This window comes from Phyllostomus discolor, chromosome 3 (genome assembly GCF_004126475.2).
Source record: "Phyllostomus discolor isolate MPI-MPIP mPhyDis1 chromosome 3, mPhyDis1.pri.v3, whole genome shotgun sequence".
Lineage (NCBI taxonomy): Eukaryota > Metazoa > Chordata > Mammalia > Chiroptera > Phyllostomidae > Phyllostomus > Phyllostomus discolor.
In genome coordinates this window covers 196675051-196697407 of record NC_040905.2, presented here as the reverse complement: position 1 = coordinate 196697407, position 22357 = coordinate 196675051, and the positions used below count along the sequence as shown (strand labels likewise).

The following is a 22357-nucleotide window of genomic DNA, read 5'->3' as shown; positions in this document are numbered from 1 at the left end:
GGTAATTTAAAGGTGAAGAATAAAGTTAAAAAATCTGTTAAATGAATAGTTTTATTATATTTTATTGATGTAACGTTTAATCATGAGAAGAGTTGGGCCATCTGCAAAATTAGGGAACACAGTCTGCAAAAGTCTACCCTCACTTCTGACACTAATTGTATTTTCTGGAAGGTTTCCAAAAATACCTTCAGGCACCATAATTTGCTAGAAGGATTTGTAGAACTCACTGAATGCTGTTATACTTATAGTTACTAGTTATTACAGGGGGAGGATAATAGATTTAAATTAGCCCAGGGAAAAAACACATAGGGCAGAGTATGGGTAAGTACCAAACACAGAGCTTCCTTTGTCCTCTCCCCATGAAGTCAGGATTACTTTCTTGGCATTAGTATGTGACAGTACTCATGAAGTATTGTTAAACAGGGGCATGCATCTGTACTTTGGTGATTTTTTGCATTTTTTATTGAGGTGGCTCTTTTATATAGGCATAATTGTTTTTGAAGCTGATCTCAGTCTTCAGTCTCCAGCCTCTCCAGATAGGCCCCAAACCCCCTCCCCCTTCCCAAATCACATTGTTGGTCTTTTTTTTGGTGTGGCAAACCCTTACCCTCAGACTGTGATACAAAGCCCCCAGATTTAAAAAAGACACTTCTCAGGCATGGCCTTCCAGGGCCTTAGAGATTACTTCCCAGGAGAAGGCAAAAGGCCTCTCTTTATGAACTGATCCAAAATCTTGAGTAATATTAAAATGAGATGGCCATGTGCTAATACTAATGGTATTTGAAAGACCTCTGTGGAAATAAAAATGCTTCTTCATGATCCCGTGTAGTATAGTAGTAACTTGAAGTTACTCTACATTAAGTAGGAATTTGCAATTTCTTGCAGTTTTATCTTCCACTCAAAAAGGAACAATTATTTCACTTTTGAATATTCTATGGATAGAATGAAAAATATAGAAAATTCAATATTTTAAAAGAGTTAATACAGCATAATTTATAGCAACAAACTGCAAATAATACCAATATTTAATAATAGGGGAATAATTAGTATGCCATTATGGATTTTTAAGAATTCATTAAAAGTAATTATGATGAAAACTTTTTAAAATATATTTTATTGATTATGGTATTACAGTTGTCTCATTTTTTTCTCCCCTTTATTCCTCTCTACCCTGCATGCCTTCCCTCCATCATTCTCCCACTTTAGTTCATGTCCATGGATTGTACATACAAGTTCTTTGGTTTCTCCATTTCCTATACTATTCTTAATCTCCCCCTGTCTATTTTGTGCCTACCAATTATGCTTCTTATTTCTTGTACCGTTTCCCCCATTCTCTCCCCTCTCCCTCCCCACTGATGATCCTCCATGTGATCTCCAATTCCGTGAATCTATTCCTGTTCTAGTTGTTTGCTTAGTTTGTTTTTGTTTTATTTTTTTTTTTTTTAGATTCAGTTGTTAATAATTGTGAGTTTGTGGTCTTCTTACTGTTCATATTTTTTATCATCTTTTTCTTAGATAAGTCCCCTTATAACATTTCATATAAAGAAGGACTTAGTGATGGTGGACTCCTTTAACTTGACCTTATCTGGGAAGTACTTTATCTGCCCTTCCATTCTAAATGAAAGCTTTGCTGGATAGAGCAGTCTGGGATGTAGGTCCTTGTCTTTCATGACTTGGAATATTTCTTTCCAGCCCCTTCTTGCCTGTAAGGTGTCTTTTGAGAAATCAGCTGACAGTCTGATGGGAACTCCATTGTAGGTGACTGTCCCCTTATCTCTTGCTGCTTCTAGGATTCTCTCCTTCATTTTTACCTTGGCTAATGTAATTATGATGTGCCTTGGTGTGTTTCTTCTTGGGTCCAACTTATTTGGGGCTCTCTGAGCTTCTTGGATTTCTTGGAAGACTATTTCCTTTGCCAGATTGGGAAAGTTCTCCTTTATTATTTGTTCAAATACGTGCTCAATCTGTTGTGTTTCCCCTTCCCCTTCTGGTACCCCTATAATTCGGATGTTGGAACGTTTAAAGATGTCCTTAAGGTTCCTAAGCTTCTCCTCATTTTTTGAATTCTTATTTCTTCATGCTTTCCTGCTTGGTTGTTTCTGTCTTCCTTCTGGTTCACTGTATTTGTTTTGAGACCCAGTTTCCTTCCCTTCATTATTGGCTCTCCTCCGTGTATCTTCCTGCATCTCTTTTATGGTAACCTGCGTCCTTTCATCTAAATTGCACCCAAAATCAATCGATTCTGTGAGCTTTCTTATCACCAGTGTTTTGAACTGTGCATCTGATAGATTGGCTATTTCTTGGTCGCTCAAAAGGACGAGTCTTGGGGGACTGATCTATTCTTCTGTTGGAAATATATTTTTCCCTGTCTTTCCTTTTTTTTTTTTCCTGTTTTTTCCGGTCTCGTCGCTCTCATTACAGTGAGGGGCGGAGCCTTAGGTGTTTACCAGGGCTGGGCACCCCAGTCGCTAGATTGTGACGTTGTACGTGGGGACGAGTGCAGGGGCGGGAGGGAACAATGGCGGTGGTTCCATTCTCCCGGGAACACAGTCCCTTCTCTGGGATCCTGGATTGCACGCTCTGCCCTGGTCCACAATCGCTGCGTCACTGGGTCCGCCAGCGGCCGCTTGCGCACTCACACTGCTGCGATCTTGCCCGCTCCGGATGGCTTACACGCGGAGTTCGAGCCCAGTTCGTGCCCAGTTCACGCCGAGTTCTCCCCGATCACCGCGCGCCGCTGCCGACCCGCGCCCGCCTGGCTCCGCCCTGCCTACCTGTCTGGGTGAACAAGTCTACTTCAACTTCTTGGCTGTCTGACTTCCATTCAGATAAATTCTCTGTCAGTTCTGGGTGTTATTCTGCCTCTAAATTGTTGTTGTTCTAATCTTGATTGTGCGTGGAGGTACCGGTGCATCCGCCTATGCCTCCATCTTGCCGGAAGTCAGTTTTCAATTTCTTGATCTTCCTCTTCTCCTTCTGGCACCCCTATGTTTTGGATATTGGAACATTTAAAAGTTGTCCTGGATGTTCCTAAGCCTCTCTTCATTTTTCGAATTCTTATTTCTTCGTTCTGTTCTGGTTGACGGGTTATTTCTTCCTTCTGCTCCAGATCGTTGAGTCAAGTCCCAGTTTCCTTCTCTTCACTGTTGATTCCTGTATATTTTCCTTTATTTCATTTTTATAGCCTTCATTTTTTCCTCTATTTTGCGACCATACTCAACCATTCTTGTGAGCATCCTCATTACCAGTGTTTTGAACAGTGTGCATTTGATAGGTTGGCTAACTCTTCATTGCTTGGTGCTATTTTTTTTTTCATTGCTTTGATCTGTTCTTTCATTTGGGCTATATATTTTTTGTCTCTGTGCTCCTATTACATTGCAGAGCCTCACATATTTACCAGGGTGGAGCAACCCACTTGCCTGCATTGTAGTGCTGTATGTGGGGGAGGGGTCCAAGAGGGAACACTGCCGCTTACTCAGCTTTTGGCAGGCTTTCAGTCACTTCCCCCGCTACCCACAAGCAAATTGGACCCTTCTGGTGCTTATTCCAGGTGGGTGGGTTTGTATACATTCCAGGACCCCTGTGGGTCTCTACAACGAACTCTTCTGTGAGGCTGGGAGTTTCTCCCACTGCCATAACCCCCATAGGTTTTTTTAGTTAGAGGTTTTGAGGCTTTATTTCCCTATGCTGGGACCCTGGGTTGCAGCGTCTGTCTCTTTCCCCAGTTGTTCCTCCCAGTTTGTCCACACACAAATGTAGGACTGACTGGTCCACCAGCCGCTGCCGCCTTGCCTGCTTCAGTTCTCTAGCCACCTTGCCCCATGTCCTCTCCATCCTGGCTGCTCTTCTCTGCCCCTCCTACTGGTCTGGATGAATACTTCTTTAACTCCTTGGTTGTCATAATTCCATACAGTTCAATTTTCTGTCAGTTCTGGTTGTTTTTTGTTTTTAATTAGTTGTTGTCCTTTTGGTCGTGTGAGGAGGCAAAGTATATCTACCTGTGCCTCCATCTTGGCTGAAAGTCCTATGATGAAAACGCTTTAACGTGCCAAAAACTTATCAGTTAAAAGGGTTACAGAATGGAGCATAGAGATATATTATAACATAAAGTGCATATTAAGATGAAAGTGAATTATCAAAATGAAAGATGGTCTATTTAACATCAACAGATTTATTCTGAGATAATTGGATGAGTAAATATAAAAAGATCCTTCCAGCCCTTGTTGGTGTGGCTCAGTGGACTGAGTGCTCGCCTGCAACCCAAATGGTCACTGGTTTGATTCCTGATCTAGGGTGTGTGCCGGGGTTGCAAGCCAGGTCCCTGGTAGGGTGTGCGTGAAAGACAACCACACATTGATGTTTATCTCCTCCTCTTTCTCCCTCCCTTCCCTTCTCTAAAAATAAATAAATAAAATCTTTTTAAAAATAAATAAAAAGATCCTTACAAAAAGCATGGTTACAGTGAAAATTTTCTTTTTCCTGTAAACAAATCTCATTATTGTTCTGCAGGAAATATCCTAATGCCCAGGCAGATACATGCTTTATTATTTCTCATTCTCAAAGGTTAATTATAAATGGGACTTTATTTATAATCTCTAGTACAATCATATACAAAAAGTGTTCCAACTCTAGTTATTAGAAATGGATACATATTGTAAGAGTTTTTTACATAAAATATGAGATTATTGTTTTAAATTTTTAAGAATGTTTTATCTCAAAATGAAGTCTCATTAATTCATCTGAGAAAAGGAAGTTTTCTTTTTGTTAGAATTGGGAGATGGTATTTCTTTTTAAAACTTTAGAAATTTTCCTTTATTGAAAGAATGATATCTTTCACCTTTGTTGGACATGAAATTGCTGTCCAATACTAATTACATTGCATACATGTAACTATTGGCATATGTAGCTTTTGAAAAGGACTAAGTAGTTAATCATTAGTATTTATTGGTCAGTGTTTAATGAGAACTATGTATTAGAAATATTAATCCTCAGAACAACCCGTGAGGATGGGTACCATTATGATTCTGATTTTACAGATAAGCAGACTGAGCCTTAGAGAGGTTAAAGAATATGTAGTATCATACAAAGGTTAAGTTTGTAGAGCCTGTTTAAGCGTATATCTGGTCTATTCTAGAACATTATATTTTAAACCACTTTGTTATTGTGTTCATGATAACATCTGTACTATTTAAAGAAGTTCTCAATTGGCTATACATTAGAACTGTGGAAATATAAAGGTGTCCAGGCCTCAGCCTATACCTACTAGTTAGAATATGTGGGGTAGGATCTGGTATATAGTATTTTAAACTAGATAAGTGACTATAATGCATAGCTAAGGCAGAGAGCCATGTACCTCATATGTGCTATAGGGAATGGGTAAATACAATCAAGTATAAGGCACAATAATAGACCACCAAGTAACTGAGAAAAAAACTTGGTATACATATTTGACCAAATGTATCATATCGATAGTTATACATTTGAAGAATCTGTTATGTGAAAGGTACTAAAATCCTAGAACTGTACACATTTTAATTTTGAAAGACAATCAAAATTAAATTCAACCTCTTCACTTTTAGGAAAGAAAGATTGTCAAGGTTGTGGTATTATTTATCTGTCACCAATAGGATTGGGTATGTAGTGAAGGGGTTTTTTTTGAGACAGGAATGCAGAATTAAAAAGGTGGGAATAAATATGTATTTGGGGAAAATTACCAGAGAAGAGTGTTATTGTGAGTAGGCAGTCCAGATTAGAAAGAGCTTTTCATTGGCATCGCAGTACATTTAGACTTGATTTAGTAAGCAACAAGAAATGATTTCATGTTAATGATTGGTTGGATTTTTATTTGTTAGGAAACTAGATACGAAGTTTATTGAATGAGGTAGAAATAAAAAGAACCATGAGTTACTAACTTTTCTCCTTAAATTAAAACAAACGTTATGTGTGCATCAAGAAAACTAAATCAACTTGTTGGATTCTTAACTGGCCAGCCTTGCCTGGGCTTGTATTAACAACTTGACATGGTCTCTAAAAGTATTTTATTTTACTTTATTTTTAATTAATTTTATTATTTTATTTAAGATTTTATTTACTTATTTTTAGAGAGGGAGAAAAGGAGGGAGAGAAGCCATGTGAGAAAGAAACATCAAGCAGTTGCCCCTCACGTGTGCCCCTACTAGGGACTGAAATCCACAATCCAAGGGGTATGCCGTGACTCGAAATCTAACCAGCACCCCTTCACTTTGCAAGGGAGCACCCAACCAACTGAACCATACCGGTCAGGGCTAGAAACCTTTTAGATAGTGTCATGTGCCTCCATTAAAGTGCTTTTTTGAAAATTTGTTCTTTCCAGCTTTTTGAACTGAAATTATAGAGTAAGAGTTGGTTCCTTATAGCAGATACCACCTTCGAATGGTAGAGAGGTGTTTTTTGCACTTTTGGCTCTCTTACCCTTCTCATCCATCTCTTTGAAATGTCTGACTTCCTGACACTGCTTTATGGTTTCTCCCAGTTTGTCTTTTAACTACTTTAGTAGAATTCTCATTTGCTTCCCTCCCAAGCGGTTGTATCCCTTTGTGTTTTATTTAGGAGAGCCTATTACGTTTTCTTCAAAAAATTTGTTTAAATTTTAGGAACTGTTTGCTCATAATTTAGAGTTGTGTGATTTTTGTGTGTGTCTATGTATGTTGTCTGCCTTTTGATTCTTTCCCTTCTTTTCCTTACATATAGATGCATAAGGAACGCATGAGGTTGTTTCTGAACATGCTTGTCTTTGAAGGGATGGATGCCTTCTGGACCATCCTTGTTTAGAAGGATAGTGAGAGATAATAGTGTGAGATAGGGATGAGCTCTGAGAATGAGCTTTGGTATTTGACACCTGAACCAGTCTTATCTGCTCTTGAGGGTTGAGCCGGGGGGGGGGGGGGGGGGGGGGGGGGGGGGGGGGGGGGGTTAGCTAGATCTCTTGCTAAAGAGATTTAGCAAGAAATCTCTTAAGTCGGCGGGAATCCTCTGGCTCAGAGTGATCTGTCTCTTGTCATGGTTTTTTTCTTTTTTTTTTTTTCACTTATTTTGAGAAGATGAGTTTCACAGCAAGTTGCAAAGATGCTATAGAGAGGTCCTGTGTGCTACTCACCGTTTTCCCCCAATTGTTACATCTTAATTATAGTACACTATTAAAACAAGCACACTGACATTGATACAATGCCTTTGTATAAATCTGTTTCATTTTATTGCATGTGTAGATTCATATAACTGTCACCACAGTCAAGATACAAAACTAATTCATCAGCACAAAGATCTCCTTTATGGTACCCTTTTATAATCATATTCCCATTCTTCCACAACTGTCTTTGCCTCTTGGCAACCATTGGTCTGTTTTCCATCTCTATAATTTTGTTATTTTGAGAATGTTGTATAAATGCCATCATAGAACATGTGAATTTTTGTTTTGAGCAGATGGTATTTTGAGATTGCTATGTATGTTTAGGGGTTTTTCAAAAAATTTTTAAATTACAGTTTACATTTAATATTATTTTATATTAGTTTCAGATGTACAGCATAATGTATGTTTACTTTTTAAGAAACCACTAAACTGTTTCCACAGTGCTATTTTACATTCCTATTAGCAGTGCACTGGAGATCCAGTTTCTTTCACATCCTTGCGTGCATTTGATATTGTCATTTTAATTGTTGTGATAGGTATGCGGTGATATGGTGATATCCTGGCTTTAATTGTAATTTGAAGTGATCTTTTTATGGTTTTAATTGCATACTCTTAATGACTAATGATGTTGAACATTTTTTCATGTGTTTTTTTGGCCATTTTGTATATCTTCTTTGGAGAAATGACTGTTCAAATCTTTGCTTTTTAAAAAATTGGGTTATTTGTTTTTTTATTACTGAGTTATAAGAGTTTATGTGTTCTGGATACCAGTCCCTCATCAGATTCATGATAAGCCAGTGTTTTCTCTAATTCTCTGGCTTGTCTTTTCGTTTTCTTGATGGTGTCCTTTGAAGTACAATAGATTTTAATCTTGATGAAATATAATTCATCTAGTTATCTTTTTTTCTTTTGTCACTTATGCTTTGGTGTTAAGAAATCATATTTTAATCCAAAGTCATGGAGTTTTACTTCTGTGTTTCCTTCTAAGAGTTTTATAGTTTTACATTTAGGTATATACAATATATACCCTTTTTGAGTTAATTTTTTGTGTATGGTGTTAGGAAGGGGTCCAACTGCCATCTTTTGCATCTAGATGTATAGCTTAGATGTATAATTTAGCTTTGATTATATTTTTGAACTCTATATAAATGCAATAATAGAGCATGCATTGTTTTGTGACTGACTTTTCATGTTTGTGAGAACAATTTATGTTATTGTGTGGAGCAGTTCATTCTCATTGCTACAAGTCATTGAATGTGTTTATAGTAAATTGTTCACCTGTTTTACAGTTGATGACATTTGGTTTGGTTAGTAAATAATGATGCTGAGAACATTCTCATATGTTTAGGTGCACATAAGCAGGCAATCTCTTGAGTGGATCCATAGGAGTAGAATACATAGGGATCCTAAGTTATTCCTGTAGTCAGATTTACTATATTGGGTCATTTTTCCAAAGTTGTCCCAATTTACACTTCCTCTAGCAATATGTAGGAGTTCTGTCACTTTATATTCTTATCAACACTTGATATTTCAGTCTTTTTAACACAGTAATATTTCATTATGGTTTTAACTTCCATTTCCCTGATGACCAAAGAGGTTAGGTGTCTCTTCATATATGTTTATAGTATTAATTGTTTTGCTATGATTGAGGGAAAAAACCATTTATTTACTTAAAATGTTCGTAGCCCTTGCATAGCTATACATGTTCTTATTCTGGGAATCAGTCTGAAAGAGCAGCTCCTATTTGGGATGTATTTTTGTTTCAAGAGGGGAAGAGGAAAAACTAGCAGAAACCATAATATCTTCTGAAGAGTCTACATGGATTTAGTGTAGGTCATGTCCATTCGTATTCCATAGGTCAAAGGAAATCATAAAACCATGCTCAATGTCAGTAGACTAGGAAGGTATCTTCTTCTCCCAGGAAGCATTATAAGTCACATGGCCATGGTTGGCGAAGAGTAGTTCTTTCATAGAAGAAGCAGAGAGCACAAATACTCTGAACAGTAATAAAGTCTACCACTTTATTTGTAAGGTGCTTGTTCAATTCTTGTGTCATTTTCTGTTATTCTTGACTCTTTCTTGGTTCCTTGTAGGGTGTTTTTTTCCCCTCCTTTGTCCTTCTTAGTAAGTTCTGGATATAAAACTTCTATTGGTGATATATATTGTAGATATTTCAATATTTACTCCTACTCTTTGACTTGCCTTTTTAATCTAGTGATTTTTTTGTTAAATAAGTACTTTAAAAATTGAGATATATTTGACATACATTAGTTTCAGGTGTACAATGTAATGATTCAATATTTGTATGGATTGTAAATGAAATTCTGAATTTCTGTGTTGCCTAGTTTATTGATATTTTCCTTTATAATTGTGTTTTTGTTTCTTGTTTAGAAATGTTTTTTTCCTACTCCAAGATTATGAAGATACACTTTTTACTACCTTCTAGAGTCTTTATTGTTTTGCCTTATACATTTCAATCTGTAACCCACCTAGAATTAATGTTTAGTTAATATTTTAACATTCCTTCAAGTCTAGAAAAGAGCTAGTGATCTCTTAAGTGTTTTCTAAGATCAAATTAACTCAATTTACATATAGAAACATTGATACTAAACTCACATATATGTAGAAGATACATGTATTAGTAACACGTTTTACAAACTCCTCATACGTAAAAACATGTTGGTCATGTTTAAATTTGTACTACGTTTAAGACTGCAAAAATTCACTCTTCTACATCTGCAGGTAGTCAGTGAACAAAGTCTGTCTTTGGCTACCAATACCTGTATTTCAGATATTATGAGGAAGACCTATCCTTTAATGAGGCTGTTATTCCCACCTTTCTGGAATTTAAGATTTTCAATTTTACTTTATCTTATAATCTTACTTTATTTCTTCCTCTTGTCCCAAGCTATCTCAATGACTTCTAGTGAAGAACCAAAGAAAATCATTTCTAGATATCTAATACAGAAATTGTTTAAATAATTGTATTTCTATTAGGCAAACACATTGGTAGTTTGTCTTTCTTCAGCTAAGACTGAAGTTGTTCCCTTTAGAAGTGGTACTTACACCTAAACAATATCTGTTATAGCACTATTGCTACTTTAATATTTGTAGGATAGTTAAGTTTTATACCTAGGAGATAAAACTATTTTTTTAATAAAAACAATCACAGCATTTATTTTCATCTGGTAATAACAAAAGGGTAGTCAAAACAATATGAATAAATGTCCAAGGACTACCTGCAGCAAAGAACACCTACAAAATACAAATTATTGCTTCTCAACAATTTTTCTCTTCATTAGTCATTTCTAATTGGAGACACTTTGGAGGAGCATAACATTATCTCTTTTCAGCATGATCCGACCTAGTTGTTTTCTTGACTTTGTTTTAGAATGAATCTCTTCTACATCATCTAATACAAGGTTCATGTATTCATGAAAACCAATGATACAGCCCTCTATCTGAATATTCACTTGCTCATAAAGCCACACCTGAATCCGAGACCTATTTTGCAAGTATCTGAAGATAAGGTTGATGGGCTGCACTGTCACCTTCTGTACGTTTTGGCTCTGGCCATGGTATGCCATGGTGGAAGCTGACAAAAGACCACACTAACCCACACACTCCCTCAAAAAGCTACTTCTGGAATAAAAAATATTTCTTAAAAATCAATCAAGCTGCCGTGGCTGGCTGGTGTGGCTCAGTGGATTGAGCACCAACCTGCAAACCTAAAGGTTGCTGATTTGATTCCCGGTCAGGGCACATACCTGGGTTAGAGGCAAGGTCCCCACATGGGAGCATGTGAGAGGCAACCAATCCGTGTATCTCTTGCACATGGATGTTTCTGTCCCTCTCCTTCTTCCTCCCTCTCTCTCTCTCTAAAAATAAATAAATAAATAAATCTTTTTAAAAAATTGATCAAGCTAAACAAATGGTAACATTTTAACGTTTTAACTTGTACATGGTATTTATTGTCCTTCTTTAAACATAAACTTAAATCTTGGTAAATTGGTCTTAGGGTTACAATGAAAAGCTTGTCTGACTTGTCATTTGGCATTGACCTGAGTTCAGCTTTGGAATTGGTCAAAACTCTTAACCTGAAGAATAAATTACTTAAATAGTAGTGGTTTAAGAAATAGTATACATTAAAGATTATTTTTAAGATTAATATGAAAAATCACTGAATACAAAGGATTTGGACAATATAGAAATAAATTACATCTTTGTGTTCAACCTAAAAAAGTTACTAAAAAAAATTAGAATTCTTAGGGAGTGCTACACAAAATATTTTCGTGCAGTCCTAGCCAGTGTGACTTGGCTGGAATGTTGTCCATGGACTAAAAGATTGTGGGTTGAATCCCAGTCAGGGCATGTACCTAGGTTGCAGGTTCAGTCTCTGGCCAGGGTGTGTACAGGAGGCAACCAGTTGATGTTTCCATCTCACATCATGTATCTCTCTCTCTCCCCCTCCCTCCCTTCCTCTCTCTCTCTCTCTCTTAGAAAAATAAAGCAATGAAAAAAATGTCCTTGGGAGAGGATAAAAAAATTGCATCAAATATATTATAGAAACTTAACATATTTAATATACTAAGTGTACTTAAAAATATACTACAAAAACAGTGTCAGGATGTACCTATTCAATCTGGTTTCTGGTAGTTCAAATGTAACAAGTTAGAGGATTGGGCTTAATCAAAAAAGGTACAGGATTATGCCCCAATTATGTGATGACAGTTCTGTTTTCTAATAACTGACAGTTGTATAAATGTGCAGTAATTTTCCTGTACTATAAAGTTCACTTCCAACCTTTAACTTCTGTGATTCTTGAAGACATCCCCATAAATGCCTTGATAATACACAGATGAAGTAATGCTGACTTTTATATTTTTAGTAGTAAATATGGATCATTATTTGAGACTTGCTTTATTAACAGAATATTGCTCTTGTTTTGCAGCGGGGACCTGATGAGCTTCTTTCTTCTGGCATCATTAACGGACCTTTTACCATGAACAGTTCTACTCCTTCTGCAGGTGTGTATGGTGAGTTTCCATTTTTTTTCAAAATCTGAAATGTTTTCTTTCCATTTTTTAATACATTGTTCTTATTTTGCTCATTTTTAAAAAATTAATTTATTTAGTACTTTTTCCATTCCATTTCATTAGGATTGATTTCATCTTTCCTTTTACCTGCATCAGACCAGTTGGTACTCAAAACTGTACCACCAGACTCCATAAATGATTGCCTCATGGCAAGCTTCACTTCATTAGAACCATCTGAATAGATCTGCTGAAATAGTTTGTGTAAAGCTGCATCTCTCTCCAACTTCTCATTCTTTTCTTCTTCTTTAATGTCTTCAATCAGTTTATCCCAATTTCTTGTATAATGAGATGATGATAGATACAGGTTCTTTGCATCTGTGAGGAACTGTTTTGGCTTAGGCACATCTCCTTGCCCCTCTAGCTTTTGCCATCTCACAGCCCCTGGCTTTTTTCATTTTAATTTCAGTCTTTGTGAAAGTACTTTACATGTGCTCTGTTCTCGTATTATAGGATGAAAAAGCCTCAGTTTCAAATTGTAATCCTCCCCAGAAGGAAGTTTCACCAAAGCAGACAATTTTTTTTCTGAAAATTCCACATTTACATCATTCTTCTGAACATTCTTGATAATAAGTATTACAATTACTTGAGATTCAGTTTGATACCAGCCATACTTGATTTTAGACTGATCAGCCCTCTGGGATACAGACACATTGGATTGTGACTCATTCTGAGCTTCTTGGCACCTTTTTAATCCAGATAATAAAATCAGCATCCACACTAATTTCTGTCCTCTATAAAGGTTTCTAGAGCAGCAGCATAGTCTTTTTATGGTATTCACATCCCTTTTCTCAGCACAGCAGTAGGATTATTTGGATTAAGTTCAAGAGATTTCTTTGCATCAGGAACAGCATCACAATAATTCCCAAGAAGGATATGACAGTAAGCTCTTTGACAGTAATTTTGTGCATCATCTGGTTTCTCTTCTAAAGTCTTAGTCAGCTCCTCTAATGCTGCCTGGGGGTCCTCGTTGACCAGAGCATCTGAGAAGCTCAGGAGAAACCTCTGGGCTGTTGCAGGTCCTGCTACAGCGGCCACCATCCCTCACAGTCACTGCTGCTGTTACTGGAGCTCCTACTACTGAGGTTGGAAGACCTGCTGCTGCCCTTATTTTGCTCATCTTACAAACATAGGTTGAAGTGCCTCTGTTTATATATAACAACAAAAGATTGCCTTTCTCCATTTTGTTTAGCTTCTTTTCTGGAGTTTTGTTCTGTTCTTTCATTTGGGCCATGTTTCTTTGTCTCCTCATTTTGGCAGCCTCCCTGTCTTTGTTTCTGTGTATTGGGTAGAACTACTACACTTCCCAGGCTTGAGAGAGTGACTTAAGGTGTTCTGTAGGGTGCAGTGGCACAGCCTCTATTACCCAAGCTGGTAGGGTGATGTGATGTGATGTGATGTGAGCACCCTCCTCTTGTAGTTGAGCCTTGTTGCTGTTGTCACATCCAAGGTCAGCCACTAACTGTGTTCTGTCCTGGGTCGCACACCATTAGCTACAAAGTTATCTGCAGATAGCAACTACTTGTGCTGTGCTTGGAGATGCCCACAAGAGCTGTGAACTAAGACCAGCTGCTGCTAGTCCTGGCTTGGGATAACTTAGCCAGAGGTATGGGGCTCGCTGATGCCAGATGCAACTTGTTTGAGAGAATTTAGGAAAATCTGAAGCCTGTGCCATACAAGCCATTCATATAGAAAAGCCACTGGAAATAGGCTGGGCGGGTCCAAAAGTTGGGTGAGGCAGGGTTTCAGGGAATCACCAGGGTGAGGCAAACAGTGTGACCCAGGTTGATGAAGTCTCAGATATGGTACCCACCTGCTGGCTCTGTTGCTTTGTTGCGGGGAGGGCTTAGAAAAGGAAAAATAGCCTCTGTCAGCACTTCTGTCTGGGAGAAAGCTGCCCCTTGGCTCTCACCCTGATGCCAGATAATTTAGTTCCTCTCTGTATGTCTGATGCCTTTTAATCTGATGCCCTGGCACTGGAGCTCAGAGGGAGTAAGTCTGTGTGTGGCTCCTTTAAGATGAACTGCCTGAGATTCCAGCAGTTTCTGTCTTTCACAGTCTCAGTCTCTGCTGGTATTTACAGCCGGAAGTTATGGAGAATTATCTTCCTGGCACTGGAAGCCTGGGCTGGGGGACTAATATGGGTCTGGGATGCCTTCCTCCTGAGATATCCTCCCAATTTTTATCTGCCACACGTGGGTGTGAGACAAGCCTTTTCTTTATCTCTGCTCCTCTTACCAGTCTCAATGTGGTTTCTTCTTTAATTCTAAAGTTGTAGGACTTCCATTCAGCTCAATTTCTGATGGTTCTGAATGCTGGTTGTTCTATAGTTTAGTTCTATTTTTGATTTGGTTGTGCGGGGTGGCGAGCTGTGTTTACCCACATTGCCATTTTGACTGGAAGTTCAACTTTGGCACTTTAAAGGAATAAAACAGATTCTATTGCTTACAATGTTTAGCAATCAAAATTGCCAAATATTGCCCTTACTGGTGTAGCTCAGTGGGTTGCACATTATCCCGCAAACCAAAAGGTGACTAGTTCAATTCCCCATCAGGGCACGTGCCTAGATTACAGGCCAGGTTCCTAGTTGGGGATGTGCAAGAGGCAACTGTTCGATGTTTCTCTCCCTTTCTCCCGCCTTTCATTTTCTCTACAGTTTAATAAATACAATCTTCTTCTTTTTTTTTTTTTTTTTAAAGATTTATTTATTTATTTATTTTTAGAGAGGGGAGGGAGGGAGAAAGAGAGAGAGAGAGAAACGTCAACGTACTGTTGCTGGGGGCCATGGCCTGCAACCCAGGCATGTGCCCTGACTAGGAATCAAACCTGTGACGCTTTGGTTTGCAGCCCGTGCTCAATCCACTGAGCTATGCCAGCCAAGGCTAAATACAATCTTTTTTAAAAGATTGCCAAATATATAAAGAACCACTAAATTGTAAACCATAATCCAGAGAAAAATCAATCAGCAGAAACAGACCTAGAAAATGACAGAGAAGGTTGAATTAGCAGATTTGTTTGGCCTTTGAAAGATATTAAAAGTGTGTTCAAGGGTTTAAAGTAAAATGTTGTCCTAACAAGGAGAAAAATGAAACAAAATCAAATAGATATTCTAAAGATAAAAATAATGTCTGAAGACTGAAAAAGAAATGAGAGAGTTTTAGTAACCTGTAGAACAATATCAAGTGGTCTACACATACATATAAGTGAAATCCCAGAGAAAAAGGAGGGGGTGCGGAAGCAGAAATATAGCTGAAGAAATAATGACTAAAAATATTCCAAATATGGTAGAAACTATAAATCCATATATCCAAAAAGTTCAAAGAACCACAAGCAGGATAAACACATCAAAAACCATACCAAGGCTCATCATAATCAAATTACTGAAAACCAGGAATGTAGAACAAATCTTAAAAGTAGCTGGAGTTTTCATAGGAAGACTAACGAGAAATTTCTTGCCCAAAAGTACATGCCAGAAGACAGTGGAGCATCATTAAAGTGTTGAAAATAAAATACGATCAACCTGGAATTCTTTATCCATTTGAAAAAACTTTCCTTGGGGCACACAAGAGGTGAGAGCATTTGTTAGTAACATACTTGCATTTCATGAAATGGTAAAGGAAGTTCTTCACTCTTGAGGAAAATGATACCAGGTGGAAACTTGGGTCTACACAAAGTGGTAATTATGTGCATACATGACTTTCCTTTCTCATAGTTTTTCTTGTTAATTTAAAAGATAATTGAGGAAGGATTCTGGAAAGATGGCAGGATAAGAAGCACCAGGAATGTGACTTCCTGTGTAGACAACAGTTGCATTGCCAGAATCTGTAACTAATTTGGAACTCTTCAGTCTTTTGAAGGCTTGCAAGTTCCAAGGATAGACTTGGAAGGTAAATTATGGTTAATTTTAAGCTCTTAGCACAGTAGCAGCTACCCTCCCCCACCCCCAGGCACATGGCAGGCAGCTGTGCCTCTATTCCAGGAGCAGCTTATAAACAGCTTGTGGTAGCAGGGGTGGGCAAAAAGGACTTTGTCCTTAAAGTTCTCTGATAGGTAACTGCTTCATCTGACCAGATAGTTGCCAACGAAGAGGCAGGCAGCCTCTGCATCTCCCCCTATTGTTGCAAGCCATGTCACCCTCCCTACCAAGTGACTACCAGGAAATACAAAAGAGCCAGTGCTCTTTTTTTCCCCTACTTCATTTTTTTAATTCTCTTTTGGGAGCCAGACATTAAAGACTAGAACATTAAAAAACAACTGCATCCATAGGGAAAATCAGAAAGTGGTCATGCATACCCAGAAAAATGCTCAGGAGAAACCAGGTAGCCTACAATTATTCAAAGACAATAAATAAAAATAACAGCATCCTGCAAGTCCTTGGGGAAGAGGAAGAATCTGATATCCAGAGTTACCACATCCCCAAATTTGATGAAAAACATGAATAAACTCATAAATATCCAAGAAGCTTAGTGAACCCCAAGTAAGATGAACTCAATGAGACCCACACTGAAACATGCTATAAGCAAACATTTAAAAGACAAGGAATCTTGAAAGCAAGAGAAGATCTGCTTGTCACAGACAAGTAATCCTTAGTAAGAATAAGGACAGATTTCTAATCAAGAAGTTCAGAGGCCATCGGGCAGTCAGTTGGCCAGTGTATTCAAAGTTCTAAAAGAATAAAACAGTCAACCTGTCAGAGAATCCTATATTTGGCATAAGTGTCATTCAAAGCTATTTTTGTTTTTGATGCTTCTTTTTAGTTTAAATAAGTGGATTTTTTAAAAAGAAATTAGAGAAATTATGAGTAACATTAATTAGACTCTTAAAGTCAAGTCACTGATTTATAAAAGAAAAATAATAGTAGAGAAATTAAGACATTCCAAGATAAAAGCTGAAGAAGATTGTTATCATTAGTAGACCTGCCCTACAGGAAATGCTCAAAGGAATTCTTTAGGATGAAAAGAAAGGACACTAGACAGTAAGTAAAAACCATACAGAAATTATAGATCTTAATGAAAATAAAATACTTGGGCAATTATAAAAGCTAGTATTCTAATAATGGTTTATAACGCCACTTTTTTCTGCACAATTTAAGAGACTAATACTTTTTGAAAATTATTAATGTAAAGGCTTTCAAGTGACTTGATTTGTAACTTCACATTATTTAAGAGATGAATGAATTTAAATGAATTATTAGTTTGTAGTTTGTATTTCCAGGTGCAGTATATAAAGATGTAATTTTGTGACATCAACAACAGAATAGGTTAAGGACAGGGCTTACTTTAAGTGACTGCTCTTAAGTTAAATCAACACTATGCATCTTAAATTTACGAGTCTACCTTCAAAAAATATCAGACCTAGGTATAATGTAAGAACTTTTTTATCTTCCTCCTCATATCCTTTGTGTTACTGTCATACAGGTTACATTTCATATAATACCATAACCCCCAAGATATTTTACTGCTGTAACATATTATGTTATTATTTTATATAATACTGCTGTTAAGTAGTCATTTATCTTTTATCATATAAATAGTCAATTATCTTTTCCTTTTGTGTCTTGTTTTATTCATGTAATGGATTTCGCAGAGCTTTCCACAGAGAGCACTCTTCTTCGAGGAGCAAATGTGACAATGTGGTTAATGTAGTACGTCAACCAAAATTAATTTCAGTAATTTTTTTAAAATCTTATTTTTTTAGCTAATGGGAATGACAACAAGAAATTTAAAGGAGACAGACCTCCCTCTTCGCCTTCTCGTGTTCTCCATCTTCGCAAAATTCCAAGTGATGTCACCGAAGCAGAAGTCATATCATTAGGTCTACCATTTGGCAAAGTGACTAATCTTTTGATGTTGAAAGGAAAAAGCCAGGTATGTAATGTGTAAAGATTGGCCCATAGTGCTATCTCTGAGTGTTAGTGTTAAAGATGATTTTTATTTTCTTGAACTTTTCTGTATTTTCTCAACTTCCTTCTGTTTGAAGTAGTTTTTAAATTATAAAGTTTTTTGTATGACAGGAAGCAACAAACAACGATATTAACACAAGAAAAGGATTATCTCTTATTTATTGACTGGTCTTTTTCCTCCTTAATAAAAACCATTTTATATTTTTAATTGCAAAATGGTTTATGAAAATATCCTATGATTATCAGAATTCTCTGACAGGGAGAGAAAATATAAATTATACCTCATTAGGCAAATTACAGAACATACAAGTTTTCCAGCATCTACATACAAATTTTTAGTATATTTTAGTTGCAGAATTAATATGTAGCTTCTTTAATAATTTGAAAGAGACTATAAGAGGTTCTTTATTTCAGAAGTTAATAGGTTTTTCTTAAGATGAATAAGGAAACCTGCTTTTGCTTTGATCATGACAAAAACATAATACTTGCCATATTTGTTTGAATAATTGCATGCTTTCTTGTTCCAGCTCAGACCTCCCAGTGAGATGAATTTTTTAGTTCTAGTTTTCAGTTGTCCTGAAAATCGTTTACACTGAGCTTTGCTGCAAAGAAGAGGACAATAAATCTAGGAACTAGACACTGTGTAGTACATTGTGATAAGTCCCTGTGTTTCTTACACTTTTTATAAATAAAATTTAAGAAGCACATTTTAAATATATTTATAAATAAATTGATTAGTATTAGACTTGCTAGAGACTGGATGATGATTTCTGATTCAGGCCCATATCTTTAGTAAACTACAAACTAATATCTCTTTAATTCAGATGAGGTTATTAATCTGTAGAAGTTAAATAACGTGTTAGTATTCAGCTCTTGTTGTGTCTACACACTTATTTTATCTCTCTTGAAGATAGTACATGTACTAAGATTTTTATTTTAACACAGTTGTCTCTGTTAAGAATAGTAGGTTTGCATAGTTTGGAAAGAGCCGACATGACCATGTTTAATGATGTGAAGGTGTCTAACAGCCGAGTATCATGTATGTTATCGTGTTTCCGTAGTATATCCTACACATCATTGTAAATGTCTGTGAGAGGCAGCAGGCAATGTCATATGTTCCTTTGTCTCTACTGTTCTTTCTGGACTTATATTTATCAGTAGTGCTAATTGACTTATCTCGATTGCTTGTCCTTTGATCATAAATTCTGTTTGAAAAATATCTTGTTAATAGTATACTTAAGCAAGATATTCTGATGTGAGTCACTAGAACTACTTTTAGGTGTAATCTTTCCCTTGGTACTTGCAGGTAGGGTGTTGAGAGCATGAAGGAAATTTTCACCAGCCTTTTTGTGGGTACTGACTTGATTTTCTTTCTACCCAGATAATGAAAATTGATCCTTCTGAATGGATACTTTAGAAAAACAAATAAAATCTTTACTGGATGCCATGTGGAAAAATTATTTTAATGTGTGAATTTTTAGATTATATATACTTTCAGGAAAAAACTTCCTATGACAAGAATTATGTACTATTCCAAATATGGTGTACAATGTGTGACCGATATTAAACATTGAGTTAATTCTTAACATGTAGTAAAGTTTGCAGAAAAGATACCCTCTGCCCACATAGTGAATATTATTAAAGTACAGTTTACAACTTTTTTTGAAGAGACAATTAAAAACAAGATAGGAAATGTTGCCATAGCTATTTTTACCCTGATCATTTTTATCCTCCTTTCTTAGAAATGTTAGAAAAAGTATATTACTGAAATAATTGGATAGTGGATTTATACCATCTTGTAGATGGTATAAATGGCTCAAAGTATTTTATTTCTTGAAGATAGAGGAATTTTGTTTGTTCATTGTGGGTCAATTAATTAACGGTATTTGATCCACTGTTGTGTGGCTCACATTACTACTTAATAGAATACTTTTATTAGTTTATTTAATCAATTCATTTGTGACATTTGATTAATTCAGTTAAGCATCATATTTGACATTTGTGAAGTTAATACTTCTTTGCCTGGAATATTTGCCAAATAGAAACTCTTCCCAAGTAAGGTAACTATAAACAAAGAAAGTTCAATTTATAGATACTTTTACCATTTGCTGTGTTCAGTAAATTTTGTTGTTAAAATACATATTTTATAAATAAATTATAAATGTTTTGTATGTAATTTGAATTGGTTACTATAGGCTTGCCAATTAAATGCTCTGTTGTAGTAAAAAAATAACTCAATTTTCTAACTAGAAATTTGCATTGATTTGGATCCAGTATTCTTCCTGTATTTTAAATTTCTGATGTTCTTAAGGTGGTTCTGAGGGTTCATAGTGGTTAGTGTATGTCTATATTTTATCTTCCTAATTAACCATTAAGATAGGTGGCAAAACCTGCCACCGTAAAGCTCTGTAGGTATCTTGTTCCTGTAATAGAAGTTACAGGAATCTTGAGAGACTGAAGAAGCCATATATAAAATAAGTTATAAATACCAAGGTGAGTTTTCCCTCTTAGATCATCCTGTGTTACTCTGTAAATATCTAATACTAATATAATAATTACAGATATTCAAAAATTGTCACTTGAATGACTGATCAATATTGACTTAATATAGGAAGTTCTATTTTCCTAATTTGAACAGTAGAGCCTCTGTGCCTGAATGCTCTATTTAATTGTATTCATAAACAGCTGTTTTATAAAAAGGTAAAGAAGAACAAATCATTATGCCTCATCATTGTTAGAGAATTTTTAGGAAAGAATTGTTAAATCCCAGCTTCTGAAAGCATCCATTTACAATGGTAATGTACATATTTGTTTTTGTCTTTTTAATTATTTCTAGATTTAGGAGAAACATAAAGAGAAAAACCAAAAACCACACAAAATCATTTAATCAACTGGCAGTTTCTTAATCCCAAATCTTTTACTGAACTCAACTTTTCAAATATTCCCAATTAATATCAGTGATACACATTGAGGCAAAAAAATTTTCATCCCCTTGGGGTCTGTATTATTTAGATTGAGAATGAATGAGTTTAGAGCAAGCTAGAATGACCAGAAAGTTCTTAGCCATATTTCAAAAACACAAGCTTTCACTTTACCTTCTTGTGTTTATTGCAGGCTTTCTTAGAAATGGCTTCTGAGGAAGCTGCTATTACTATGGTGAATTATTACACTCCTGTTACTCCTCATCTTCGAAGCCAGCCTATTTTTATTCAGTATTCCAATCACAGAGAACTTAAGACTGACAATCTACCTAATCAAGCTGTAAGTATTAATGGCATTTTTAAAAAGTTATAAGAGCATATGATATAATAGCTTAAAATTAGTTTTCTGTGTTTCAGATGGGAAAAAAAGGTGTGTGTGTTTTTTAATTTTAAGGATGGTTTATTAGTAAAGATTGTGTATGTAAATTCTAATCTAAAAGCTTGAATACCAGAAAATAAAGCTATTTAGAAATACGAAGTTTGAGGTTAAGGTATTAAAAATGGCAAATTTAGTTTTTTCTTGAAACTGTTTTCATAAGAAAAAAAGTAAAAACTTAAATTGTTATATATCTCTTACAATCTTAGATTTAGAAGGAACTTTAAAAGTCAGTCCTTTTTACTGAATATATAACAAAGGCACTTAGAAGTCTATGATGCTTCTGTTGTGATGTTAAACAACTGAACTTAAGGTGTTGATAAGAATTAGTATAGATGTGTTCATTAATATTTGTGAGTTTGCTGTCCTTTTACTATACATGTCTTTCTTTTATTTCTTTTCTTAGATAAGTCCCTTTAGCATTTCATAAAATAAGGGCTCGGTGATGATGAACTCCTTTAACTTGACCTTATCTGAGAAGCACTTTATCTGCCCTTCCATTCTAAATGAAAGCTTTGCTGGATAGAGCAATCTGGGATGTAGGTCCTTGTCTTTCATGACTTGGAATATTTCTTTCCAGCCCCTTCTTGCCTATAAGGTCTCTTTGGAGAAATCAGCTGACAGTCTGATGGGAACTCCTTTGTAGGTTACTGTCCCCTACGTCTTGCTGCTTCTAGGATTCTCTCCTTCGTTTTTACCTTGGCTAATGTAATTATGATGTGCCTTGGTGTGTTTCTTCTGGGTCCAACTTCTTTGGGGCTCTCTGAGCTTCTTGGATTTCTTGGAAGACTGTTCCCTTTGCCAGATTGGGGAAGTTCTCCTTTATTATTTGTTCAAATA

At 36.1% G+C, this 22357-nt stretch overlaps 2 protein-coding genes and 1 pseudogene across 5 annotated transcripts in view; 1 reads left to right on the top strand and 2 right to left on the bottom strand.

The window, feature by feature from the left end:
- The window catches only part of PTBP3 (polypyrimidine tract binding protein 3), a 100825-nt gene that overhangs the window by 28417 nt on the left and 50051 nt on the right, over nt 1-22357 (top strand). For 2 of the 4 annotated variants that reach the window (XM_036022055.1, XM_028532174.2), the window contains 3 exons: nt 12117-12192; nt 17956-18125; nt 21275-21421. In XM_036022055.1, the coding sequence (XP_035877948.1) occupies nt 12117-12192; nt 17956-18125; nt 21275-21421 (393 nt within the window). Of the gene's footprint in view, nt 1-12116; nt 12202-17955; nt 18126-21274; nt 21422-22357 lie in introns of all 4 variants that reach the window. The other 2 variants (XM_036022054.1, XM_028532166.2) reach the window with 1 other exon arrangement.
- LOC114513099 (small nuclear ribonucleoprotein E-like) lies at nt 9212-10875 on the bottom strand. Its single transcript, XM_036022056.1, has one exon. It carries the CDS (start codon nt 10750-10752, stop codon nt 10474-10476), a length of 279 nt encoding a protein of 92 aa, XP_035877949.1. The 5' UTR covers nt 10753-10875; the 3' UTR covers nt 9212-10473.
- On the bottom strand, nt 12243-13828 carry LOC114513091 (annotated as a pseudogene).